We start from the raw sequence: 18,835 nt of genomic DNA, 5'->3' as shown, positions 1-18,835 counted from the left end.
GCGGGCTAAATTGACATCCCTAATAAAACATAAGCATCAAGAAATTTTAAAGCATGTTTAGAAATTTAAATATATTTTTTAGTGAATTTGAAGTTTCTAATTCATTTATCTATTATTATATTAATAAAAACATAATATATAATTTATATATTTAATATATAAAATGGAAAGTTATTTTTTTAGTAATCTATATTATAAAAAAAACTATGAAGTGTCGAATTACTGTCAAACAAATAAAACAATAGAAATTTTATCGGGTTTCCGGGCCAGCCCATCGGGTTTTCGGGTCTGGCCCTAACGGGTTGCGGGTTAATCGGTTGCGGGCTAATCGGGCTGGACATTTTCAGCCATAACCCTATAAATTTGGCCGGCTATTCGAGCCAGCCCACGGGTTGCGGGCTAAATTGACATCCCTAACTGTCGATGATTATACTTAACTAGTATCACACCTATGCTACGCACAGCTTAATATATTCTTAAAATATTAATTTTTAAAAAACTTCTTTACAACTCATCACTCTCCAACAGAACACATAGGTAAATTAACTCGTTTGCCATCTCCTAAGCCGCCCACCTCACCTAAAACTACCATAAAATACCATAACTTTAAAAAGGAACAAAATCAATTTGCAATACACAAAATCAATAATCAATATATAGCTAGTTTCGTCTAATAATTTGTATAGTTTTCAATAAAATTAAAGAAAAATTAAATTATACATTCTATTTACCAATAGGAATAATACTTTCAAATGACTCTACCCACTTATAGATATGTATAAAAACAATTAGCCAATTATAATTTCAACATAAATTTTTTAACATGGATCAACTATAAAGTAACATAGATAAACAAAAATTTAATCATTACTAAACTATAATTATTAAAATACAAAAACAAAGAAAATGATGGTAACATCAATCTAAAAAAAACATAGTAATGAATAAAAATGGACGGAAAGAAACAAAAAATATAACTAAAAAGAAAAAATACCAATAAGTTCATATAATATTAAAAACAAATACGACGTTGTATCAAAATTGATATATGAATGGGAAAAAACGAAAAATAAAATTAAGAAACGAAAAATATTATCAATAAAATGAAATGGAACGAAAACATAATTAAAAGGAAAAAAATAAGCATGTAAATGTTGCTTGGAAAACTAGGAACAATGCTATTGCTTGGGAAATATGCAAATTATTATGGGGTTCTGCTAATGTGTTGCTCTTGGTATTATTTTCGACTGAACACCTGCAGAGAAAACAATACATGTAAATGTTGTCAATATCAATATTCTTCTAGCAGATAAGATTAACATTTGTAGTTTACAACTATTTACATATTACACATTTAATCTCAAACATAGAATAAATCTAATATACAATTAACCAAACTAATAATAATAAAAATATCGAAAAAGATTAAACCAAAAATTGCAAATTGGGCATGCGTCTGCCGGCAGAAAAATGATGCTACACATAAAGGCCACCACATCATCAACCGTCGTCTACGACCCCTCTACCCCATTCTCTAATACAATTTGCCGCCGAGAAATGCAAACAAAAAAAACCACAAAACCACACTGAAAAGATAATTTCACAACTAAAGAACATGTAATTATAGATACAACTAAAGACAACATCCATATCTTAAACCTTTCAAATTTTTATCATACATAACAAAAAAAATCCCTCATTTGTATAGTTAATCAATAACAATTAATACAAATAGTACCAATTTATAATTTAATTAGAAACCTAGGAAACGCCTAAGTGGTTTTGAAAAAAAAGCCTAAATCATTAATCATTATTTAGTGAAATTGGCTATAGTTTTTTAAAAATGCGTAAATAGTTTATAGAAGAAACGGCTAGAAAAAGTATTACATTATGATTTAATTAGTGACCCAAAATTCATACTCCTAATATTTAAAGTAAAAATTAAATATTTGTAACTGCTATGCCTAAATGATTTCATGACATTCATTACACATTATATTCATTATAGTTACTACAAATATCTAGATTTACCCAAAAGTTCTAAATATTTAAATTTATACCCAAAAACTAATAAATATTCAATATTAAGTCTAAAACTCGCCTGATAGATTATGATAATTACAGCGCTGTTGTTGTGCTTAGGAAATAAGGCGCTCACAGCAGCTCTTCATCTTCTCAATCATAAAATTTAATAATATAAATTTTATAATTAATTTCTTTATATGATATACTATAATTATTTTATTTTGGTATAGGCATATGTTAAACAAAGAAATATATCATATGAGCAATATATCACGACTACACCTCAATAATATATCAACTACAGAATATATAAAAAAATTATTTGCTCTTGTTCAAAGTCTTATTTTTATATTATAACAATTGCTTGACTTGATGATAAATCATTTATTAAAAATTAAATTGGGGATTATAAGGTAAAGTAGTACATCTATTGGAGCTATGAATATAATTGGGCCCCTACATAATTTCTTTCATTGTTTAAAGCTTTAGGAAGAATTAAAATTGGTGAAAGAGAGGGTGATGGCCATGGGTCAAAAGCACAAGATGATTGCTGCCCTACTATTTTATTTGATTGGATCCTTTTATTTGAAGCAACTGATGAGCTTCATTATTGACATTATCCACTTTTCTCACTTCATACATACTCAATCAGTGTCAAACAATATTTGATCCTTCTCTTTCAGGTCTCCACACATTCCATTTCCATCTCAAAGTGCCTAAAAAGTAAAGAATTTTCAGAGGGAAAGGGAGAGAAGTAAACTTCACAACATGTTAACTAGAAGTCTACACCCATATATGGTGGCACAGAGAAAATGTATATCACAAGTGAGTTTCAAGATTTGAAGATGATTATCTAACTTGGTTATACAAAGATGTAAGGACAGCAATAATCATTGATGTCTGTAATTAACCAAGGCATAAGCTGATTGAGTAAGTATCAAACAACCTCCTTGAAATGGAACAAGTATTTGAACAACAGATTATGTATCAAGTTAAGCAAATGATCATAGCACACTCTTCTGTCAGTTATCAGAAAATTTGGAAATTAAATAAATTATGTCATAAACTATTTATATGATACCAAATTCACATATTTTCACTGGTAATACGAAACCTTTGTAGCAGACAAACAGTAATATAGAGAAACAAGTAAATACCATTGCGAAAGGGGTTTTGCTGCTGTCAACGATCCTGTGGCACATGAGGGGTCTGAATCGATAGGACAAGTAGGATGGAAACTGCATGATGCATGAGTAGAATCTCACCTTGATGCGACTGTCAACGGGTACACTCTCAGAGGGATGAGCTGATTGTGCCATTTCTGTAAAATAAAATCGATACAAGTTTGATAACGATCCAATAAAATTTGCAGAGGGAAGTTGTGTATCTAATTAGTTACTAATAAGGTGTAATAAATTTCGCATGGTCTTGTGACAAACTGAATCCATCAGAATCTGTGATGAGCTTGCTGTCAATGCATTACCAGATGCAGTGCCATATATATTAATCCAGCGACTGTAAATCCAATTTAACACCAAAAATAAACGCTCCCAAACAGTTCACATCAGTATATAACTTAACGCTCGCTTACACATGTGTCACTAGAATAGAAGATACATCACCAGTGTAGTAAGTCAGGTGCTGGTAAGGATAAAATGTTCCATGAATTAAGCATAAAATTGCGTAGAAGAAAGCCAGGAAGAAACTGAAATAAGTTGGAGATACTAACAGAATTCATCTAAACAATTTCTTCTAATTGCCCTCACCCGGAGACAAGGGCAGGTAAATGCAAGGAGGTAAACTAAGATGAAAACAAGAACTTGATTTCGTTATATAACCAAACTTAATGCTACTATGAATATACTTTTGATAGTGCTTCGCTAGCCCACAAGGGCAAAGGTGCCTGAATCAAAACTGAATGACCTGTAACAGGATGTTCAAAAGACAAGCTTTCTGCATGAAGTTCATGTCCTTCGTAGATTCTATCCTTCCATTCATAGACACCTTCGTACTTCACATCCCCTCTAATTGGAATTCCAAGATACTGGCAATGCAGACGAATCTGGTGCGTTCTTCCACTTCTAGGGTACGCTTTCACTAGAACCTCTGATTTCTCAGTACAAGATGTAACTTCTGGTTTTTCCTTAACAACAATGGTATTTTCTTCGTGTTTTCCCGATCCAAGAGGCTCTTGTGACCTGCCTTTCCCATCTACTGATAAAACTTCAATAAGCGTTTCCATATCTCGAACGTATGATCCGCCAGGAAGTGTCCGACCAACATCAGAAACAGCATAGATGCGCCAGGCTCCATGCTTTGATCGACCATGGCCAGATTTTACAACGTTCTTATTCCATTTTGGAACTGAACCAACACACAGCGCAAGGTAAGTCTTCTTGACCATGTGATCTGTAAACGCTTTCACAAGCTTGGCCGCCACTTTATGAGACTTTGTTACGACCGTCACACCACTCGTATCACGGTCTAGCCGATTAGATAGATGGAATTCTTGCAACTTCCCTATCTCCTCTGGAAAAGAAAAGATGCAATTACATAAGATAAGCCTTTACAACAACATTTCCCCAACAATCAGAGTGATATTGGTTGAAACTGAACGAAATTTCCAGAAATATATAATCTTTGCTAATGAAGAACATTACCTCATTCAAAAAATGATTCTTTTCACCCATGATTAACAATAGCAAATTAATTTTGAAGCAAGTTAGTCAATAGCCAATCGAAGCATCAAATTGTAATCCAGCAAGTTATTGAATTCATTTTAATCATATAGACTAACATACAAACAATTTCTAAGCTCTTCATGATTCAGTTTAAAAGAAGAAATAATGTCCTAGTAATAGATTAAAGCAAAAAACATATCTGGAAATAATGAACCTTGATGAGGGATGAGAAGACTCCGAACTGAAGACAAAATGGATTCGCAATAAATCCCTTGAGGCTTATTGACAGCAATGAGCCACTCATCTTCGAAGAGTACATCATTTCTAGAGAGGGAAAAGATGGAAGATTTGGAAGATGCGGTTAAAGCCCTATTCAGCTCGACGTTCTTCGATAGAAGCGGTGGCGGAGGGGAGAGTGGGACAGGGTAATCGGCAAGTGTTTGGGGGGAGTTTTCCGGCTGAAGTTGGGAAGAATTCGCGTGGGCTTCCGCCGCCATCGACGACAATCGGAGAGGTCTGTTAATTTGGAGGAGGGGATGAGCGGGGTAACCAAAGGGCATTCTTGTCATTGCAGGTATTGGCCAAAATGTTGGGTTATAAAGAGAAATTTCGGAATATGGGTTTAAATTCGCTGACCTTTCGAGATAAGGGATTCAATTCACTTACCTTTCGAAATATGGGTCCAAGACATGCGAATTTTTCGGAATAAGGGTTTTACACCTTTTTATATTTATTCTCTTCATTTTTTTTATTATTTCCCTTCCAGTAATTATAGATTTACTAAACTATCCTTTAACTCATCTCTCAAAAATTTCATTTTACCTCCCTCCAAACGATTAGCGCAAGCCGCCTCCGCCTCCGGCTCGACCCTCCTCTTCATAATTCCCAACAGCAGCTTCTGCTCCGCATCTCAAATGCGTCGTCTCTCTCTTCCTCCTTAAATTAAAACCCTAACTCTTCTACACTCCAATCCACCAATGGCTCAACCTCAACAATAGGTTTTATACTCATTCTCTGTGTGTGAGTGTGTGTGTATTTTCGCATTATAGATAATTTAATTATGAGCGTGTGTGTGTGTTGAGCAGGAAGAAGGGTGGCCGCTGGGGATGCAGCCGCTGAACGTGAGAGTTGAGGAACCGTGATCTCAATGCCTCTCTCTCCTTCAACACTTTGCTTACCTCTTCCTCAATCTCCTCCGACGATTTCTCTTCTGATCTTGATACTCAGGTTTATTTATTACTTTCATTCATTTAATTATTTTCTTGTATTTGGAAATTATAATAATAACTGAGATTGAGGGAGCGTCTAGGAATCATAATTACTCAAGGTCTTCATCAACAAGTTGTCCCCCACTTTATTAATTTTGTGGTGTAGTGCTTCAGAGTTGCAACATGTATGTTCTTGAGGCGGCGGCGAAGTGGAGGGTGGAGGCGGAGTGCGCAAATAGTTTGGAGGAAGGTAAAATGAAATTTTTGAGAGATGTGTTAAAGGATAGTTTAGTAAATCTATAATTATTAGAAGAGAAATAATAAGAAAAATGAAGAGAATCAATATAAAAAGGTGTAAAACCCTTATTCCGAAAAATTCGCATGTATCGGACCCATATTTCAAAAGGTAAGCGAATTGAATCCCTTATCTCGAAAGGTCAGCGAATTTAAACCCATATTCCGAAATTTCTCGGTTATAAAATAGTACCACTGGTAAATGAATTTTTCATAAATACAGTAATTCTTTATTGTTGACTTATTCCCTCTGTCTCAAAATAGTTGAGTCATATTCCTTTTTAGTTTATCTTAAGATAGTTGAGTTATTTTCATTTTTGGTAAAAACTTTATTCCTTCTTTACCTACTCTCTCTTCATCTCTCAAAGTATTTTATTCTCTCTCTTACTTTTACTCTATTCACTTTTACTTTGAATAAATCGATTTCTTAAATCATGTGCCCAAAATAAATGTCCCAACTACCTAGGGACGAAAGGAGTAAAACTAATCGATTAAAGCATAGTTTTTTTATATTTCTCAATTATCCAATGCAATTAAAATTTTGATGAAATGTGTCATTTAAATCACAATTTTTGGTCAACTCTGGGTAATTTAGCATTGTTCTACATTATGGTGATATATTTTTAAATGATTATTATGTACTCCCTCCGTCCACCATTTAAAGAACCCTTTTGACTTGGCGCAGGTTCTAAGAAATTATTTGACTTTGTGAAGAAAAGTAAATTGAGAAATTGAGAGGAATGTTATACATTAGTTTGTGAGTGTAAATAGTTAGTAGAATATGTGGTCGCATATTAAAAATGGAATAAAATAAATGGTTTTATAAATTATAGACAACCTAAAATGGCAAAATGACTCTTTAAATGGTGGACACATGGAGTAACTGGTGAAGATATGATCACAAAAAAGTATAAAAATCACAACAAAATTTATCACAATTTTAATTGTATGGAGCAATTAAGAAATATATAAAAGTTATAATTTAATTAACTGATTTATAAGTTATTGTCTAGAAGTAGTAGCATCTAATTATTGGGCTCAATGAACTTATAAAATACAAATTGAATCGGCATCCCAAAACTTAAATAAGAAGTATACTACTTATATCTTAATTTTTAGTATTTCATTCATCTCTTTTTGTTTTTCTTTAAAATATTTATTCTTAAGATAATTAATGTTGAGTTGCAAACGAAATAAAATGACTAAATAAGTGGATGAATAATCGCTCACATTTACAATGATAATTTTTCATTTAGAGCATTTTTAATAGATGGATATTAGAGCATTGTCACCGCTTTCTACCAAACAACAACCATCTCACGAAATAACAATTCGGATTACACTTATTTATTTAATGAACATAAAATATTAGTAATACTTTTTTAATTATTTCTTTAACTAGGAGTCTAGGAACGTGTATAGAAAACAATGTAAACCCTCCTAAATTTCCCCTGTATTCGTGCATAAAACTTACTAAAAAAAGAAAAAATACAAAAATGTAAATTTCTGGTAAATCCAATAACGAACTTAACGAACAAGGATGAACAATCTCCGGGTGGTTCCAATCCCGGCGGGCAGCTCGATCCTCCACGAGCACCAGCAGCAGCAAGAATGGTGGCGTCAGGTCCTCGATCCCGGCGGCGAAATCGTGAACCGATGGAACCGCATCTTCTTCGCCATCTGCATGATCGCCCTCTACATCGATCCCCTCTTCTTCTACCTGATCCGCCTCGAGCACCATCACAACTGCCTCAGCATGGAATACGCCCTCGCCGGCTTCCTCGTCCCCACCCGCACCCTCGTTGTCACGACCGCCCTTTAGGGTTAATAAAAGCGGGCGATCGTGATTAAAAGGACTTAATGAACAGACATAGAAGACTAGGGTTTCAATAAAAGTCTGACCAAGAATTTAAGTTTAATAAATAAAAAGACTAAAGGTTTAGCATTTATTCAAAAGATAATAAGTTTTCAAACATCCCAACAAACAGTTTCATAGTTAAATAAGAATAAGTAAAGAAAATATCACAGCGGAAGCATCCAAGAGAAGAGTGAAGCCATGTGTGAAGACACAACGACACTCGGAGTTTCAAAACAACAATAGTATATTATTAATTCTGCTCAACACCACCAACCGCTCGTCGCCGCTCAACCTGCACATAGGGAAAACACATGCAGGGCTGAGTACTATAAAAATACCCAGTGGCTCATGCCGAAAACATTTTAAATAAGAGTATATGTTATCATGTCATACGTAAGTAACCATCGGGGTTTGAGCTTTAGAAAGGCCCGAGGCACCCAAAATATTTTCCATTGTTCAAAATAGCGACTGCGCAGTCATTTTCCCATAGACGTCAACCATATCTGCCAATACATGACTTGGAATGTGGCCACAAATCAAGCCACTAGACCGGCCAGCCCGTACGCTAGCATACAGTCTACCATAGGTGTACACTAATCCACGTAGGGTTTGCGGCCCTACGAGGACCCGAATTTGATTTATATAACAGTGGCAAAAGCCACATCAGATAGGTACGTTAAAACAAATCACGGCATGATAATCATAGAAATTTTCATCAATAAAGCATTTAGGACATCGTCCTTATTTAAAAGAGAGCCCACCTCGACCGTTTAGATTTCAAGTACTGCTTTCCCTTTGTTATCACGCTTCGCGCACGAGTTATCACCTTTTGATAATATATATTATCAATCAGTCACAAACATCGACTTAATATTATGCATGTCCCTAACGTTTCCCTTTTTCCCCATCTTTGAATAACACATCACGTCATCACATATATAAATCATGTATATCACTTATAACATCATAGTTGTTTTTGTAAAGATAGAAATCTGGCAGCACTGCGCAACCATTTTATAAAAATTATTAAAAACTCACCCAACTTCCGTTGGGGCTAAAATTTTACCACAATGCAGTAGACTCATCAAATAACTTCCAGTTAAAAATTCATGTCAAAATAACCTTTTTAGGTCGGTCAAATCGAAAACGTAACCTACTGGTCGAGAAAACATTTTCCGGCAGAATTGCGCAGTCAACTTCAAAAATTCACCAAAAAATCATCTTTTGTCCAAATGAGTTGAAATTCACACACAACACATAAGACATCATGAAGTTTACTCATAAAAAAGAATCGAATAAAAAGTAGTTCATTTGATTGGTGAAAAACGTGTCGGAATCTACTGTCCGAATCCACAGTTTTCAATGCTTAAAAATTCGAATTAGGGTTTCATCCCCATTCATTCAAACACAACCATTTCATGGTTTTAACACACAAACATGCTTAAAAGAGTCCTCACACTCATGTTTTCATATAATCATACATCATTCACCAATGATTCATTAAATCTTCATACAATTTCATTCAAAACGCATACACACATACAAATACAAATTCCCACCGATTAAATCCTTAGATTTGAAATCCCTACACTCACTATATGCATGAGAGAGTCAAAACAATGTTTAGATGGAGAGGAATGAAGAATAGAGGTTTGATTGTACCTTTCTTGAACGAAACAATCGGTAGAAACGAATATAACTCTTGATTCTTCAACAAACTCTTGGCGAATCGAAAGGATCTTGAGTAGAGTAGAAGAACAATTGTGGGAGGAGTGGGGAAGAGAGAATGGGCATGTGAGAGAGGGAGTAGGCGTGTGAAATTGTGGGGGCTAGGGTTAGGGTTTGGTTTAATCTCTTATTTATAAAGTTAGGAATAAAATATCCCACAATTAAATAAATATTTGGGGAAGATATGAGGGAGTGGGAATTGACATGAATTTGGTGGAGAGATTTTGAAATCTTGGCTATTTAATTAGCCAATGATTTTATTTGGTATTTCACGGAGTAGAATAAAATATTACGGAGCATATAAAATAATAATTCTCTCAATAAAAAAATAGGGAAGTGGCGTGAATTATACTTCTTCCACAAGGAATAAATTTCAAATCTTTAATTGAACAAGATAAGGTAATATTTGCTATGATATTTGAATTTATTCATGGGAGGGAATAAATAGGAGATCAATTAGTATAATGAATAATTCCTCATCTCCACAATTAGGAGATTTTCGAAATCTCCATGGGGCAAGCATGGGGGCCGACTTTCCTCATGAAGAAAATAAAGAATAATTAGCTTTGGATTTAATTTGAATAATTATCCCCAACAAATAATTAAATCCAAGGAAAATAGAATCCCTCTCCAATAAATAGGAGTGGTCGAAAATTTCAAATAAAATGGGCAAGGTAATTATTGATGATCCTATTTAATCTCACTCACCCTTAGAAAAAATAATTCACCACAATATATTTCACCCCGCATCAATTATTAAAACAGCCACGTCACAATTCAACACGATTGACTACCACCCACATCTCAACTCCAAAACAAAATTAGGTCACATAGAAATCAAGCAATTAATTCACTCATCATTTAATTTGCATACTTCACGGCATTAAAATCATTAAATGCAAAAATTTCATGGTTCGAAAATTAGGGTTCAGAAAGTGGGACGTTACACTCGTCGACCTCTTCTCCGCCATCCACATCCTCATCAAGTTCCGCACCGCCTACATCGCCCCCAACTCCACCGTCTTCGGCCATGGCGACCTCGTCACCGACACCAACCACATCGCCTCCTGCTACCTCAAACGCAACTTCGCCATCGACCTCGCCGCCGCCCTCCCCCTCCCCCACCCCCAGGTTCCCTTCCCCAATTTCAGTTTTAATTAATTTTTTTATTAGGGTAGATAACTCATCTATCTTGAAACTATATGATCATGTGTTGTCTGGGGCATCATGCCGATGACAGTTGCTCGGAACAGCAACCATGCCAACCACACTATCACTTTGCTGATCATCCTTCAGTACATCCCCCGCCTCATCATCATCTTCCCTCTCAACTGGAGGATCATCAAGAACACTGGCGTCATCGCCAAGACTGCTAGGACCGGAGCGGCCTACAATCTCATTCTCTACTTGCTAGCAAGCCATGTAAGCAGACTATATGATTATGTTGTTATTGTTGTTGGTCGGTAATCAGACGAGGTGTAGGCTCTGGGAGCAATATGGTACTTGATGTCCGTGGAGAGAATCTATTCTTGCTGGAGAGATTACTGCACACTGGAAGGGAGATCCGTTTGCAACACTGGCTATTTCAATTGCTTGTCGACGCTCCCTGGGCATGTCGCTAGGCATAACTCCACCCTCGTCTTCTAGAGATGCGATGGCCAGACTGGCGTTTACAATTTTGGAATGTTCGAGATTGCTTTGCATGATCACATCGCCTCTGTCAATTTCTTCGAGAAGTACTTTTATTGTCTGTGGTTTGGGTTGAAAAGTTTGAGGTAATCAGTCTCATTACTTATTTTATCCATTTAACTAAGTTTCTTTGTTGGGATTTAATTGCATCTTTGCATTCGTGTTGGTAGTTCGTACGGGCAGAGTATGGAGGCGAGTGCTAAGGTAACTAAGACAATATTTGGGATTCTTGTTTGCATAATGGGCCTACTCTTCTTCTCGCTGCTCATAGGCAATGTCCAGGTAAAACATCAATCAACACTCTTCACCATCTAAATATCTCCCATTTTGATCATATATATACATATACATTGGGTTTGTGTGGATTTCATAGACGTATCTGCAATGTACAACAGCAAGACTTGAAGAATGGAGAGTGAAAAGACAGACACCGAGGAATGGATGTGACACCGGCAGCTCCCGCCCAATCTGCAGAAGCGCGTCAGGCGGTTCATCCAGTACAACTGGCTCTCCACCAGAGGCGTCAAGGAAGAAGAGATTCTACATGAATTGCCTCTTGACATCCGCCGCGAAGTCCAGAAGCATCTCTGTCTAGATCTCGTTCGTCGAGTAAGTATTTCATACACCTAAGGAAACATCACATCAGAACTCCACATTAGTATGGCATTGTACGCTTTAAACTAAGTCCTTACAGTTTTGAACTTGAGACTTTTTAAAATAGGGGTAATAGCACTTATATATTGTTTGCACATTTTCTAATTACCTGACGTGGATAGTTTAGGTCCCTTTCTTTTCAAAGATGGACAACCAACTCTTGGACGCGATATGCCAACGCCTGGTCTCATCCCTAAACACCAAAGGCACTTTCATCGTGCACGAGGGCGTTCGGGTGAACGAGATGCTCTTCATAAACCGGAGGCAGCTGGAGAGCTCCACCACATACGGCGGCCGCTCGGGGTTCTTCAACTCCATAACCCTCAAGGTGGGCGAGGAGCTTCTGAACTGGGCCCAGATGGCCACATCCCACCTCAACCTCCCGACCTCCACGCGGACGGTGAAGTGCATCACCGAGGTGGAGGCCTTCGCTGATAGGACTTGATCCCTACCAGTGGTTAGAGCACAAATAATCAAGAAACACGAAGATAACAAATCCCTAGTTCCTAAGGTTTTGAAGCTTGTCACCGAGGTGGAGGCCTTCGGTGATAGGACTTGATCCCTACCAGTGGTTAGAGCACAAATAATCAAGAAACACGAAGATAACAAATCCCTAGTTCCTAAGGTTTTGAAGCTTGCATTTCAAGAAAGAGAATTTTGTTTCTTTGATCTTGAATGAATTTTTGACTCTCTATTGGATTCTTTATATAGAATTCGGACCCTGCTTGATTCGACTCTACGATTCGGGAAAGAATCAAGAAGAAAACCCGAAAAGATTTAATAATAATGTCTTAACAAAAATATAAATAAAACATATGGAAACAAAAATAATTAACGTAGAAAATCAGTATGACTAGTGCGACGTATGATCGCGATACTTCACTGGCCTTAAAACCTTTCTTCTCGGCCTATCCATCTTCGTGCCAACCTCACGTGTCTTCTTCATTCCTCTATCGATCACGCCTCTATCTTCCTGAACCGACGCCTGGTCGTCAAGCTGCTTCTCCTTGGCTGGTTCAGTCGATATTGCTGGGAGGTCCCTATCAACTCCCCCACATAGGCAAATCCTTGTCCACGAGGTCGAGATTCAGAAAGTGTTGTAGTAACTCGAGTTTCGGCTCACATGTTGGATTAGCCAAGTCCTCAGACCAGTGCACCAACCACTGTGATTGTGGCAATCCATCAACCAGCACCACACGTTCCTCCGAAGCATGAATGGGTGTGTCAAACGGCCTACCATGCTTAAATGATGCAGGCAAGTGTGGCAAATGTGTAGAATCTGTAATTGGCTCGACAAATGGTTTCAGTAACGATACATGAAACACATCGTGAATACGACTCTCGAGTGGTAATTGAAGCCTGTACGCGACCTTGCCCACGCTCTCCACGACCGAAAAAGGTCCATAAAACCGCCTATTCAGCTTTGCCGAGAGAGGTTTCCCCACAGATACTTGTCTGTACGGTTGCAAACGCAGCCAAACATTGTCCCCCACCTGAAATTCAACGTCCCGCCGATGTTTATTCGCTGAAATTATCATTCGACGTTGGGCCTCGGCCAAATTACTCCTTAGCTTCCCCAATAACGCAGTCCTTTCTCCCAAATTTTTTGAGACGGCTGCGTTCCGCGAAGGCATAGCTGGCGTTGCAAATATATTAGGCGGATCCCTGCCATAAAGCGCCTTAAACGGAGACATCCCAATACTCACATTCTCACTACAGTTCATGGCTAACTCCGCCCACGGCAGAAATTCAAACCACTTTTTTGGTTGCTCGAAAGTGAATGCCCTTAGATACTGCTCCAAACTCCGATTAGTCACCTCAGATTGTCCATCAGTTTGGGGATGATATGCGGTAGTGAACTGAAGTTTTGATCCGCTCATAGTCAACAATTGTATCCAGAAATCACTCATAAAAATAGCATCCCTGTCAGAAAGTAATTTGTCAGGAAACCCATGTAACTTTACCACTGTATTGACAAACAACCACGCCACCGTAGGGGCATCAAATCCTGACTTTAAAGCGCCAAAATGAGCATATTTGGATAATCGATCCACTACCACCATACTTGCTGTAAACCCATGTGAATTCGGAAGACCGACTATGAAATCCATGGATGCTGCTGCCCAAACCATATCCGGAATCGGGAGCGGCTGAATGAGGCCCGAAGGCTTATCCGTAACATATTTTGTGGCTTGACAAATCTGACAAGCAGCGACGAATTTGCGCACGTCTTCGCGCATTCCCGGCCAGAAAAATACAGCTGCGACATGAGCAAGGGTCCGTTTCTCCCCAGGGTGTCCTGCTGTCTTCGCTCCATGCGTCTCCTCCAAAACGGCCCCACGCACAGTCGAATCCCGACTCAAATATATTCTAGTTTTGAAAAACAACAACCCATCAGCGACATGCACATGTATTGGTCCTGCATTATCCGCGACTGCTTTGTGCAACTTGATTAAATATGGTAAAACCGAATTTTCCCGACGAATTGTATCCATAATAGTCGGCGTGGCTCTCATAAACATCGCCATGATTGCTGAATCCTCTGCCTCCAGATCTGGGTTTCTACGCGACAAGGCATCCGCTACTTTATTGGAAGCCCCAGACTTGTATTCGATGGAAAACTTAAATCCCATCAATTTCCGCAGATAAAATTGCTGATCGGGTGTCTGTACGACTTGTGATAACAAATCCTTCAAACTACGCTGATCGCTACGAATCACAAACTCCCTCCCAAGTAAGTACTGGCGCCACTTCTGGACCGCCTCAACAATCGCATCCAAGCCTCCTAGCTCAAGTGGTTGAGAAGGATGGCAAGGATATGGCACCATCCAGGAGGTCTTGAGTTCGAATCCTAGATGGTGCAACTTGGGATTAATTTCCCCTGTGGGCCTGATCAAGGTTGTTTCCTTGGGGCTTGGCAAGCTTTTGAGCCTGGGCACGTCTGAGGGTGGTGGGTAGTCTACGGGCCCGGACCCGGCTGACCAGGGGGCTAGAGAACGGGCTTGAAAAGGCTAGTTCACAGGCTAGTGCTCGGCTGGGGGGGCTAGTATTCGAGCCACGAGGGGCTGTGTAGAGCTAGTTCGCTTGCCAATTGTATCTCGAACTCCTATGTATGAAAAAAAAGTAGAAGACAAACGACGACGTGGACCTAATTTCTTGCTGAAATAAGCGAGTGGATGTCCATTTTGAATTAGAACTGCTCCAATCCCAAAATCCGACGCATCAGTCTCGATCACAAAAGGGAGATCAAAATCTGGGAGGTGTAGCACCGGTGCATCAACCTTGGCCGATTTTAAGGTGACAAAACTGTCCTCCGCCGCTTCAGACCACACAAAAGCATCTTTCTTGAGCAAATCTGTAAGAGGGCCAGCTATAATAGAATAATTCTGTACAAAACGCCGATAATAACCTCCCCTCAACTGCTTGACCGTCGTCGGAGTAGGCCAAGCCGTCATGGCGCTTATCTTAGCCGGATCGGCCCTGAGCTCGCCCGCCGAGATTATGTGGCCCAAATAGTCGATAGCTTCACATAAAAACAACAATCAGATAATGTTTGTAGAACCTTCGCAAGATGTCCTGCATGCTCCGAGACTGAACTGCTATAAACCAAAATATCATCAAAAAACACAATCACAAAATGGCGCAAGTATGGCTGGAAAATAGAGTTCATTGCTGCTTGGAAAGTAGATGGTGCATTGGTCAGCCCGAAAGGCATCACCAAGAACTCAAAATGCCCATCATGTGTCCGAAAAGTTGTCTTGTGGACATCATCAGTATGCATACGGATTTGATGATAGCCCGATCGCAAGTCCAATTTAGAAAAAACTCTAGCTTTGTTCAATTCATCAAAAAGCTCATCTGCAGTGGGTATAGGGAAGTGATCCGGTGTAGTGGCTGCGTTTAATGCTCTATAATCGACACAAAAACGGAAGGAACCGTCTTTCTTACGGATTAGCAACACCGGAGAAGAAAATGGACTCGTACTATGCTGAATTACACCTTGTGACAACATCTCCTTGACTTGGCGCTCTATTTCTGTCTTCTGAAAGTACGGATAACGATAGGGACGAACGCTGATCGGTTTGGAGTTAGGTGCCAAGTGAATCCGGTGGTCCCAACGACGGGATGGAGGCAGCCCCGAGGGCACGGAAAACACCATGTTAAAGGACTGGAGGACTTCGGCCAGTGTAGGATCAATTGGTGGCTGCTGACTCTCAGTTGGCGGCACATCAGCGTCGGTTTCTGGGGGCACCGAGACTAATTCGAACATGTCACATTTCGGTTCCTGACCTATCAAGGAGAACAAATTATTATATGGTATTTGCCTTGGGGAAGCACCCTCACCCTATAGGAATATCGGTCTATCGCTTAGATTAAACTTCATAGTCAGATGTTGGTAGTTTTTGGTGACGTCCCCCAACTCTTGTAACCATTGCACTCCCAATATCACATCTGGTCCCTTCACTTGCAATATAAATAGGTCAATTTCAAATGAATAGCCTTGCATAGTAATAGGTGTTCTCAGGCATGCATGAGAGCAGCGGAGAGACTCGCCGTTGCCAACAAAAACACGGAACGGAATAATAGGGTGGACACATAGACTTAGCCTTTCTGCAACTGCAGGCTGAATAAAGTTATGCGTGCTCCCACCATCAATCAAAACGGAGACCTCGCTGTCGTTGATACGACCTTTCAAGCGGATCGCTCTCGGCTTAATTTTTGGGCTGATCACGTGGATACTCGAAACGTCGCCAGTGATCACCATATTCTCCCCGTCATCATCTAGCTGCTTAGATTCGACGTGTTGGTGGGCTAATTCATCGGTTAGGATGTCATCCTCATCCATTGCCCCCATCAAGGCATAAAAAACTTCACTGCACATATGCTCCATGGTGTACTTCTCAGGACAATACCAACAAAGGCCCAGTCGAGTGCGTTCCCGACGTTCTGCTGCAGAAATCCGCTTGACCGGGATACCATTTCACCGTTGCTGGTTGGGTTGGCCTTCGGTTACACGTGGGTGTGGGTTGTGCAGAGGCGCTGTTGTGAGGGCTGGGAACTGTCGGGCATGCCGGTTATCACGAGTCTCCCAATTGGTTTTCGGTGTTGCTGTAGTTGTCGTGGAGAGATTGCGGCTCGCAGCCAATTGCTGGGCTAAAGCGAACGCCTCATTCAACGAGACTGGTCGTCTAGTCAACAATTCCTGCTTAAAGGGGTCCTGGAGACCTGTAATAAATAAAGACGTCAAAGTTTCATCCCCAACCTGAGGCGCCTTCTGCATGATTTCCTCAAATTCAGATTGATAGGCCACGAGGGTAGAAGTCTGACGGAGTGTAGCCAGTAGTCCGACATAATCAACATAAAGATCTGGGTCAAATCGATACTTTACAGCCAACAAGAATTCATCCCAGGATTTATCTGTGCAGTTGTCTTCCCAATAGGTCAGCCACTTGGATGCCGGGTAGTCAAAGAGATACGATGTCAGGTAAAGGCGATCCTCGAGTGGAGTATAATAGTGGTTGTAATACTTCTGGATATTCCGAATCCAATCGGTAACATGCTCGCCATTGAAACGAGGCGGCTCTGGACGAACCCGCGGCAGAGGTTCCGGGACGACGCCCGTAGGTGCTTGAACGTGGGACGGAGGCACTTTCCAGCCGCGTGAAGCTGTCGTGGTTCGACGGCGATCAGGCGGATCATTCTCGTTGGCACGGCTAGCGGCGACCAACAAGGCTAAACTCTCCTTGATGTCGTTGGTCGTGGCGTCCTGACGCCTCATAAACGATTCCAATTCGAATTTCTGGGCGAGAATTTTCTGATTGTGTGCCAGTACCATTCGCGCGAGTTCATCTGCGGATGGATGGGGCGGTGGTGGTGGCATCCCGTTGTTGTTTCCATCGGTGGTGGTCGTCGGGCTGCTTCTCCTTGGCTGGTTCAGTCGATATTGCTGGGAGGTCCCTATCATTCGCCCTCCGCGCGGACGACCTCAAGTTCTTCGCTGCGCAGTTCAAGCGCCTCCACAGCAGTTCAAGAGGCTGCAGCTCTCGTTCCGCTACTACTCCCACCAGTGGCGGACATGGGGCGGGTGCATCCTGCAGGCAGCGTGGAGGCACTTCCGGAGGAGGAAGCTAGCTGCTGAGCTCTCCAGGCAGGAGAGAATGCTGAGTTTGCAGGATGTAGACTACGGTACGATGACCCCTCCCGGCGCGGGAGCAGTGCACTGCGGCGCTCTTGGCTAAGAGGTTTGCCAAGAAAGCAAAGAGAGGGACATCCACTTTTAGGAAGCTTAAAATTCTTGCTGGAGAGTCCACTTCGCCAATACCTAAGCCCTTTAAGCCTGATGAGCCTACTTTCTGAATTGCGCCTCTCTCCTTTTCTTTTTCTTTATTCATCCATTTCTATTGTATTATCACGCTTTACAAAATATAACCAATAGTTTTAACAACTAATTTTTCCGTATTGTCATAAAATAACATTAACTGCTAAATTTGGTCAAAACATACTTAATAAATATTCTTTGACATTATTTATAACTAATTTTCTTTTCTATTGTAATACTGTATCAAGCTTTGACATAATAGTGTACAATTTATCATCTCTAGGGAATTAAATCCCGAGTTATTGCGAAGTAAAAAACCGATGAGATTATGGAAGTATTTTTTCCGTACTGTCATCAAACTACATTAATTGTCGGATTT

General features: G+C 39.8%; 1 protein-coding gene and 1 pseudogene across 4 annotated transcripts; one reads left to right on the top strand and one right to left on the bottom strand.

Annotated features, from left to right (window-relative positions):
• Nucleotides 1-1,044: 1,044 nt before the first annotated feature.
• LOC121759526 (RNA pseudouridine synthase 1-like) lies at nt 1,045-5,275 on the bottom strand. 4 transcript variants are annotated; one of them, XM_042155138.1, is made up of 4 exons: nt 4,921-5,275; nt 3,949-4,554; nt 3,183-3,346; nt 1,045-1,255 (listed from the first exon to the last, which is right to left on the bottom strand). In XM_042155138.1, the coding sequence occupies exons 1-4, from the start codon at nt 5,273-5,275 to the stop codon at nt 1,238-1,240; spliced, it is 1,143 nt and encodes a 380-aa protein (XP_042011072.1). In that variant the 3' UTR covers nt 1,045-1,237. The 4 variants fall into 4 exon arrangements, with proteins under 4 accessions (XP_042011072.1, XP_042011073.1, XP_042011075.1 ...); XM_042155139.1 differs by lacking the exon at nt 1,045-1,255 and adding an exon at nt 2,423-2,741; XM_042155141.1 differs by lacking the exon at nt 1,045-1,255 and adding an exon at nt 2,424-2,741 and having other exon boundaries at nt 3,291-3,346.
• Nucleotides 5,276-7,748: 2,473 nt separating this feature from the next.
• LOC121757802 lies at nt 7,749-18,376 on the top strand (annotated as a pseudogene).
• The last annotated feature ends 459 nt before the right edge of the window (nt 18,377-18,835 follow it).

The sequence above is a fragment of the Salvia splendens genome, chromosome 12 (genome assembly GCF_004379255.2).
Source record: "Salvia splendens isolate huo1 chromosome 12, SspV2, whole genome shotgun sequence".
NCBI classification, from domain to species: Eukaryota; Viridiplantae; Streptophyta; class Magnoliopsida; order Lamiales; family Lamiaceae; genus Salvia; species Salvia splendens.
This window is presented reverse-complemented; position numbering and strand designations above follow the sequence as displayed.

Bases quoted from the DNA above. Each gene is read 5' to 3' on its own strand.
- LOC121759526 (XM_042155138.1), bottom strand. From the start codon at position 5,275: ATGACAAGAATGCCCTTTGGTTACCCCGCTCATCCCCTCCTCCAAATT. The intron at 4,555-4,920 runs GTTCATTATTTC...TTTCTTTTCCAG, and splicing joins TCTTCTCATCCCTCATCAAG to AGGAGATAGGGAAGTTGCAA. The intron at 3,347-3,948 runs GTCATTCAGTTT...TTTATTTTACAG, and splicing joins TTTTGAACATCCTGTTACAG to AAATGGCACAATCAGCTCAT.